Here is a 9315-nt window from a genome sequence, read left to right as displayed (position 1 = left end):
GACCCCGACCCCGACCCCTCCTCCTCCAACCCTACCGCCCCCGCCGCCCTCTTCACCACCCGCCACCAGGAGCTGGGCACCGCGCGCCGCGGCCGCCCGCCGCCGCAGGTGCTCAAGCAGGTCTGGCAGAGCGGGGAGCGCTACACGCTCGACCAGTTCGAGGCCAAGTCCCGCGCCTTCGCCAGGGCCCACCTCGCCGGCCTCCGCGACCCGACCCCGCTCGCCGTCGAGTCCCTCTTCTGGAAGGCCTCCGCCGACCGCCCCATCTACGTCGAGTACGCCAACGACGTCCCCGGATCCGGCTTCGCGGCCTCCGCGCAGTCGCATCGCCGCCCGCACAAGAAGCGGAGGCGGGAGGGCGCCCCGAGTTCGCCGGATGAAGGGGACAAGGCCACGGGGTGGAAGCTCTCCAGCAGCCCCTGGAACCTCCAGGCCATCGCGCGGGCTCCAGGGTCGCTCACCCGGTTCATGCCAGATGATGTTCCCGGTGTCACTTCTCCCATGGTCTACATCGGGATGCTCTTCAGCTGGTTCGCATGGCACATCGAGGACCATGAGCTCCACAGCCTCAACTTCCTGCACACCGGTGCGCCCAAGACGTGGTACGCGGTCCCTGGGGATCGGGCGGCCGAGCTCGAGGAAGTTATCCGTGTGCATGGCTATGGAGGCAATCCTGATCGCCTTGGTATTTATTTCCCTTTCTTATGTTTGCTTATGCGATCAGTATATTCATCGTTCTAGTATTATGAATCGACTGAATGTTTGTTCATGCAGCGTCCCTGGCAGTGCTTGGGGAGAAAACGACATTGATGTCCCCTGAGGTCATTGTAGCCGCTGGTCTGCCCTGTTGTAGGTACATTCTCTGAAATGGTCACTGCTCATTGTTTTCTTGTCAAAAAGTGGCTATGGTACATTAACATTTAATTTCTGTACTGATATGCATTCTGCATCTGTGCTTCAGATTGGTGCAGCATCCTGGTGAATTTGTGGTGACGTTCCCAAGGGCCTACCATGTCGGGTTTAGCCATGGTCGGTTCATCTAGGCTTTAGATTTCATTACACCTGTTGTTATGACATTCCGTTATCGTGATTTGATAATTGTTAGACTATGTATTACAGCTATGGTGTAATTTTATGTTTATGGCACTGGCAGTAAACTAAAATAATCCACGATTGCCCGTGCCCTGATGTGTGCTGTTGTTGTATTGTTACATCAAAATAACTTTTGATATCTAGGTACATATCAAAACTACTAGGGAACTCTTGATTTTTTTTTGCCAGAAGTCCGGCCATGTTTGATTTTCATATCGTTATAGTTGTTTTGCTGCATTGGACTTCTACCCGTTTTGTTTATAAACATTCAAAGAATTTAACTTCGTAAGTCTATAATGCTGCTCTAAAGTTTGTTAATGACCAGGATAGTGTTATCTCTGCATGCCTGTAATATTAAGTTGAGGGCTTCTACTATGACTTAAACTCCCCTGAGGTACTACCTATGTATAAGGACAATTTATTTTGCGCGACCACCAGATAATGTACAGCGTAGAGACTGAAGATCTACATCTATGCATTTTGATTGTTCTGTGCAGCAGTTCTAAATGGTCTGACCAATATATTACAGGATTTAATTGTGGAGAAGCTGCCAACTTTGCAACTCCCCAGTGGCTGAAGTTTGCCAAAGAGGCGGCAGTTCGAAGAGCTGTGATGAATTATCTTCCAATGCTTTCTCATCAACAGCTACTGTATTTGCTAGCAGTTTCCTTTATATCCAGGTAAACTTTTATTTATGACCCTACATACATATCAATGCAGAATACTTTTTTTGTCTCCCTACAAGAGCCAAATGGTAGAATAAGCGGTTTAATTAGATGTACTCGTTAGCTCTGGCATAACAAAGTGATTATGCATGGGGTATACATTTGTTAGGTCTGGATGCTGAATTTCTTATGTATAAGTTCAGAAGTATTTGTACATCTATTGGAACTTGTGTGGGGGGGTAGTAGGCGCCTGCATCATCTGGTACACCAAGATAACAAATTTAAATTATTTGCTCAGAGACCAGGGAATCATATCACATTGATAGATAAGTGATACCATTGAAACATGAAAATGAGTTCTGCAGTAGAAGATCCCCAATACAAGTATCGAATATTGCATTAGTACTTCTCTACCCGTAGCTTATATTTTTGTTGAAGGCTGCATCTGGTTAACATTGTGGCTTGCCAACCATCATCCCACTAGCTTGTAGGAGCAAAAATCACCACTTGCTGTTATGTGGTTTAACATAAATTGTAACTTGGTGCTGTCCCTTATCCAGTTACCTATGGTGTGTAAGACCCATTCTGATATAAGAAGTTAGGAACAGAAATGATCACCATTCGAATCTACAGAGACTTTTTATCGATGGCAATAGGTATCATTAGCATTCACTGTTCGGAGGTGCGATGACATGGCTGAAGGTAACACTTAGTATTAAATGTAATAGGAAAATTCATTATTTAATACCATTCAATGATCATGCATTTGGCCTGTATCTTGTCAGAATTTAACATGTATAATAAACTGATAAAATAGTAGAACTTCAGAGTTTAGGAGAACACCACAGAAGCCCAAACACTACAGTTAAAAAGAGAAGGGCAGGAAAGCTTTAAATGATAATGTCCCTAGGACCTCTGAACGCTCCAGGCTCTCTTGAGAAGCTAGCAATGCCATTTTAAGCTAACAATGTCATTACCTTTACATTATATGTATTGAGATTTGTATCTTCCTGTTTGTAGAAGTGGTTTAGTTATGTTGGACAGAATCATGATTGCCTTCTGTGTCGGAACTTATGGCTAATGAAACATGTAACATAAAAAATCATTGACCAACCAAGCACTAGCACTTGGCATTGTTGCAAGACAAAATGACAGACACCAGAATTTCCGTGGAATAAATTTTGCTCCACAGGAGTCGAACCCCAGTGGGTGGGTTGGTGCTAGCGCATCACTCCCCAGTCCCCACAGACCGAGCAACGCTTGGTTCGTGAAAGAAAATTTATCATAAGAAGCACACCTGTCATTGTCGTATGATGACAAATTTTTTCTCTTGATCAGTTGGTCTCCATGCTATAATTATGGATTTAATTATGCTTGATTTCTAGTGCTTTTGGTCCATATTAAAATCATGAGGCTGCCAGATGATTATTAGGTTTATCATTCAGAATCTTGAATCTAGTTGGTTATTTTGATTTCAGAACCCCCAGAGAATTATTGTATGGAATTCGAACCTCTCGTTTGAGAGATCGGAGAAAAGAAGAAAGGGAACTACTAGTCAAACGGGAGTTCTTACAAGATATGATTAGTGAAAATGAACTTTTGTGTGCTTTTCTCAAGAAGAAATTAATTGAAAATGCTGTTCTATGGGAGCCTGACCTGCTGCCATCTTCTACTGCTTTACATTCCTGCTCCTCTGGCCCAAAAGCTCCTTTGAAGGTTGATGATGTTCACAGTATCGAGTCTGTCCCCAAAGAGAACAGTTCATCTGATGATATTGCATCTAGAGCTGGGATACAACCTAAATGCATGTCTATGGACAGCAAATCATCTGATGCCATGTCTGCTGCCGAGGCGCAAAAACTTGATACTGACACTGATGATGATGGTGACCTTCCTTTTGATTTGAGCATTGATTCTGGCTCATTGACCTGCGTTGCTTGTGGAATTCTTGGCTTCCCATTTATGGCAATTTTGCAACCCTCCAAGAAAGCATTGGAAGATATGTCCCTTGTTGATATAGAGAGATTTAAGCTGAATTGTGAAAAAGAGAACCATTCAAATGCAATTCCATGTTCTCCTGATGATAGCATTTCAGGTATGTCCAGCTTTTGTAGTCTCTTACAGGTGCAGGAACTAAGTGAACATTTTACTGACAGGTGCAGATTTGTTTTGTGTTGTCAATTGCCATCGTTGGTACTTCTCGCTCTTGTCATAGTTCCGCTTATATGATAAACCTCACTAGGATCAAATTCTTAGTATCCTTGAATCCTTATTTTCTCTTTTCGTCAAACATGATGAGCGATCCTGTCTTTTAGCACGTTACAATTAATGGGTATGGTCAAGTAGAAATATTCTGTCTAGAATAATTGCAATACCAATGGAATTCTTGCTGTGTGCTAATCATTGATTACATCGCAGCTACTTTGTTTTAATTACATTGTTTGCTGATTTTTTGGTGATACATGGAACACATTACTAGACCCTTTTTTCCGACTGTTCTCTTATATATTATAATTGTTGAAGTGTATATGTAGATTGCCTAGCCCTTTCCATCAGTTCTGACTTTTGGTTGCGTTGGCTAGTGCATGAAGCTTTAACATGGTATCAGGGCCTAAGGTCTTGCGTTCAAGTCCTGGTTTTCGCAATTTATCCAAAAATTGCTGCTCCCCCCCTCTGTGTCCACATATAGGCTTCTTGAGCCATACCTCCGAGTCTATTCACGTGTTGACTTCCCTCGTCACATGTGAGAGGGGTTGTTGAAGTGTATATGTGGATTGCCTAGCCCTTTCCATCAGTTCTGACTTTTGGTTGCCTTGGCTAGTGCATGAAGCTTACCAATAATTAGTATCCTTGCTTGTTTATTAAATATACTTTCTTGTACATTTCATTCTTTTATATTTCAGGTTTAGCCACAGTGATATGTTTTGTTTTTGCATGTGTGAATATTTGACAAAGGTTTCTCCTTATTTGCCAGGACATCCAGTTATTGCCAAAAGACCTTCCAGCCCTGTGGCACAGTCTAACTTCAGTCATCAGAATGCGGAATCAGATAAAGATGGTGTGGGACTTGATGGACCCCTACTACCACATAATAATAGTGCACATTCTTGCAATAGTGAAAATACCCTTAATCCGGGCATCAACACAGAGACAACTGAGACGAAAATACCGAGTGCTCGTTTTGGTATAGAATTTAGTAAACAAACTGGCAGAGGTGATATTGATGCACAAGCCACAGAAAGTTGCGGCAACACTGTTGACTGGAATATAACCTCTGCATTTGTACGTCCCCGTATCTTCTGCTTGCAACATGCACTTGAGATTGAGGAGTTGCTTGAAGGCAAAGGGGGTGCACATGCTCTCATCATTTGCCATGCAGGTAGAGTATGATGCTAACTTCCTTTATTCTCATATTCTCTTTTACTGCAAATGCCTGATGCACGCTGCCTTGATCCTTAACACTGGATATGAAATCAGTAATTCCTCTTTTGAGTTTTGACACACTTATGTGTTGTCATCATGTTTGGTTCGTTAAAGCTTTGTTAGAAGATGCTAAATTGGTTTAGATTGTCTTCATCTGTGGGACTTATTTTCTTTGTATTAATAAAGTTATGGCTTCTTCCTCTATATAAAAGACTAAACTCTTGAATATACTATGAAAATCAGTGTATTATTTTGTATCATTGAATAAATCTCCGATCTTTTGTAATCCAAGTGATAAATCCCAAAAAAATATATAATAACATGGAACATATTGACTTGTATAAATTTATTCCAGTAGATACTAATTGGAGGGGATGGTCTTGAAGCCCTGTACTAGGATGGAGCACATAAATTACTGCAATTATTTGTACAAAAGCCAATTTATTTTTTGAAGGATATAATACAATTGAACTCTGGTCTTCTGGTGTTTGCTCGATGTGATTGGTGTCGGTATTCGCTGGTGTTATGCAAGTGAACTGTGCTTGCAGCTAATTGCAGTCATATCTGCTATGTGTGGAAATTACAGATGACACGTGACTTGACCCACCATGTCCTATTTTTGTAAATGGTCTTTCTGTCGGATGCTATATAAAACAGTACAGAATAATGCGATGATGGAATAGACAATAGATAGAATGAGCATATGAGTCAAAGTAGCGGTGCTTGTTTAATTAGCAAAAAGAGTGGCATCTGACTGTTTATGGCACTAAGTCCAAACTTTAGGTCAAAAGGATCACTTCAAAGATTGCGCACATATGTCCTGAAGCGATCCAGGGAGCTCTTGGCCCACATTTCCTTCTCTGTTGACCCAAGAGTGCTAATTGCAGATGCATGTAAATGACTCTAGCTCGGAGCTTATGCCTCCTTCAAAATATCTCAAGTGAACTCTTGTTCTGAATCATGATTAGGAACCAATTCTACACATGTTAATGCCATAATTTGATTAGTGTATTTCTTGAAGTTTAAAAATTCCCCTTATTTTTTTTGCAGATTACACCAAGCTAAAAGCACTTGCAATATCAATTGCAGAGGAAATTGAGTTTCAGTTTGACTGTAAAGATGTTCCACTTGCAAATGCGTCCAAATCTGATCTACATCTAATCAACATTTCAATTGATGACGAGGGGTACAAGGAAGATGAAAGAGATTGGACAACACAGATGGGTCTAAACATGAAATATTTTGCCAAGCTTAGGAAAGAAACACCAGGTTGCCAAGAGCAACCTCCTTTGTCATTTTGGAAGAGATTAGACATCTCAGATAAGCCTTCGCCTATTTCTGTCGTTCCAAACCTCAAATGGCTCTGCAGAAGAGCACGAACCCCATATAGGGTTGTTGGTTATGCTGCCAGTCGTAATGCCACAGTAGGTCCTGACGTGGTTAGCCCTGCAGTTACAAAGGCTGAGATGGGCACTTCTGGAAATGCTTACGAGAATGCCAAAGAACAACGAACTGGTGAACAAGATGCCCCTCTGGAGCCAAGTAGGTTACAAGAAGCTGACGATGTTGCTGATATGCACACGTGTTCTGAGGACATTGATCAAGACATGCATTGTCTGATTGGTAGCAAAAGGCAGCGAACCGCTGAACAAAATGCCCCTCTGCAGCCAAGTAGGTTGCAAGAAGCTGACGATGTAGTCGATATGCACATGTGTTCTGTGGACAATGATCAAGACATGCATCGTCTGATTGGTATCCCTGTTGCTGCTGCTGAATATCCGATGACGCATCAAGTTTGTGAAGGTACAGTAAGTGTTAGCACCTGTGAACTTGACGATCTGGTAAGTGCTAGCACTAGTGATGATCCAATTTGTTCAGCGCATTCTCAGGATTCACCTGGGGTGTCAGATGACTTTACCACTGAACAGCAATGTGTCCAGTCAGATGAGTTGACTAGTTCCGTGGCTATGTCCGCACAACAGTTCCTTGTAGATGGAAGCATGACTGCAGAAGACAGCAGCAATCATGAAAACTTGGGTTCTTATAATGTCACTTCAGAGTGCAAAGACAAACAGCTCCAAGTTCAACAGGAGCAGGAGAATATTGAACTTTGTAATAATGCTGGCAGAAACTTGGCCGCGGCAGTACAGGTCAATTCCGGCCATTTTGGTGACAAGGCCGTCAATCTCAAGAGCGCTATTCCTACTGAGTCACAGCATGAGTATCCGAAGAGAGATGCCATCGTTTTGGAAGGCATGCAAGCTGCTTTGACGACTGTGGTCTCTGGAGAAAATAGAAATTCAGTTAACACAGAATTGGATTCTCTTGGTATTTTACTTGGAGCTTTAGCAGAAGAATCCATTCTAGCTGATGTTCCTGGAAAAGATGAGGTTGACGATGCTTCCTTGACATTGATGACACTGGCTAGCATTGACCAGTCTGCAGGTGATGTTGCACACAATGAAGTTATAGAGACGTCTAGCTCTTCTGTTGGCGCATCTATTTCATGCAAGGGACGGACTTTGTCCAATTTGGCATCTGATGGATCGCTTAGGATTCAGAATGCTGAAATACAAAATAAACAAGAAAATGCTGAAGAAGTTGGTGCCTGGAACTGCCAGGGTTTGAAGAACAGCAGAGGAATACTTGACAGTTCAGCAAACAGTTTATCTGATACAGGCAAAAGTTCAGGCACACCAAAAGCTTATCAACCAGACATATTGTCTAGAAGCATTGGAAGCTCAAAAAGAAGAAGTATCATATGCTATGTCAGACGCAAGCGCAAGCAAAAAAGAAAGAGGGAATCTGAGTTAAGTACCAGTAATTCGCAAAGTTTTGGGAGCTTTGCCCGCGCTCCATGCGAGAGGCTGAGGCCCAGGAGGAAACCTGCAGTAATTGAAGAGCCGGCAGAGCAGATTGAAACCGCAAAACCTTCCGCTGCCGCAACCAAGGGCAAGAGGTCCAAGGTGGTGGAGTTATTTCAGTGCGAGATCGATTTCTGCGACATGACATTCGAGAGCAGAGCCGAGCTCCGCGCCCACGAGCGCAACATCTGCACCGACGAGTCGTGCGGCAAGCGCTTCCAGTCGCACAAGTACCTGAAGCGCCACCAGTGTGTCCACCGCGACGAGAGGCCCTTCAAGTGCCCCTGGGACGGCTGCGGGATGACCTTCAAGTGGCTGTGGGCGCAGACAGAACACATAAGAGTCCACACGGGGGAGCGCCCGTACGAGTGCTCAGTCCCTGACTGCGGGCAGACGTTTAGATACGTCTCGGACTACAGTCGGCACCGGAGGAAGTTTAATCATTACTGATTGGACGTCGCAGAGGAAGTTTAATCATTACTGATTGGACGTCGCAGAGGAAGTTTAATCATTACTGATTGGACGTCGCAGCGGTGCTGGGGGGCAAAGGCTCCTCCTCCGGCTGGTGCTGCATTGTGTGTTGAGGTACGTTGGTCCTTTGTTTGTTGTAGCAGGCTAGCAGCTCACGTATTTAATTAACCGCCCGATGGCTGGTAGTCCTAGTGTTAATCCCCTTCGTTAACAATGTGCCAAGTGTAGTCTAGGATGTAGAGATAGATTGGGGGGTAAAAGGCCAGATGGCCCTTCATTCTTTTTCTCCGTCAGTCCAGTCATGTATGTAATCCCTTGATAAAGTTTTATCAATTGCGATGATGCCGAAATCTCCCTCAGTTGAGTCATGTATCTAAACTAATCTATGCTAAAGTTTATCAATGCAATGACGATGACAGATCGTCTGGTTCGTTCGTTTTTCTCCTGAGGTTGTCGAATTATTAGCAATAGGATCTTGACATCATGCGAGTGGTTTGGGATTTGGTTTTGTGGTAGGCGAAGCAGCATTGTTGGGAACCTTGCAATTGCAGACCTACTGATTCTTTCTGGGGCACACGCTACACGTGATTACAGCATTGATTTTTACACTCGTTAAACAGTCTGAGGCGTTGGATTCTTTGCTGCTTTGCCTTATATGACTAAGTGACTTATAAAGTGCAGATCTTAGGGACTCATAAGGATCCAGGTCCTCTAAAAAAACCCGGTAATTTTATTCGAATTGAGCTAGGGAACACAAAGTAAACAACAGCCATACCAGGGAATTGCTACAGATAGAGTAT

At 43.4% G+C, this 9315-nt stretch overlaps 1 protein-coding gene across 2 annotated transcripts; it reads left to right on the top strand.

Annotated features, from left to right (window-relative positions):
• Positions 1 to 12: 12 nt before the first annotated feature.
• On the top strand, positions 13 to 8958 carry LOC119287623 (lysine-specific demethylase SE14-like). 2 transcript variants are annotated; one of them, XM_037567203.1, is made up of 8 exons: positions 345 to 685; positions 775 to 853; positions 962 to 1029; positions 1622 to 1772; positions 3236 to 3852; positions 4732 to 5136; positions 6231 to 8475; positions 8510 to 8958. In XM_037567203.1, exons 1-8 carry the CDS (start codon positions 469 to 471, stop codon positions 8526 to 8528), a joined length of 3801 nt encoding a protein of 1266 aa, XP_037423100.1. In that variant the 5' UTR covers positions 345 to 468; the 3' UTR covers positions 8529 to 8958. The 2 variants fall into 2 exon arrangements, with proteins under 2 accessions (XP_037423101.1, XP_037423100.1); XM_037567204.1 differs by having other exon boundaries at positions 13 to 685; positions 6231 to 8958.
• The last annotated feature ends 357 nt before the right edge of the window (positions 8959 to 9315 follow it).

Source organism: Triticum dicoccoides, chromosome 4A, assembly GCF_002162155.2.
Source record: "Triticum dicoccoides isolate Atlit2015 ecotype Zavitan chromosome 4A, WEW_v2.0, whole genome shotgun sequence".
Classification (NCBI taxonomy): domain Eukaryota; kingdom Viridiplantae; phylum Streptophyta; class Magnoliopsida; order Poales; family Poaceae; genus Triticum; species Triticum dicoccoides.
This window is presented reverse-complemented; position numbering and strand designations above follow the sequence as displayed.

Excerpts from the sequence above, each read along its gene's own strand:
- LOC119287623 (XM_037567204.1), top strand. The coding sequence starts at position 469 with ATGCCAGATGATGTTCCCGGTGTCACTTCTCCCATGGTCTACATCGGG. Across the intron at positions 1,030-1,621 it reads CCATGTCGGGTTTAGCCATG|GATTTAATTGTGGAGAAGCT; the intron begins GTCGGTTCATCT and ends AATATATTACAG. Across the intron at positions 5,137-6,230 it reads TCTCATCATTTGCCATGCAG|ATTACACCAAGCTAAAAGCA; the intron begins GTAGAGTATGAT and ends TTTTTTTTGCAG.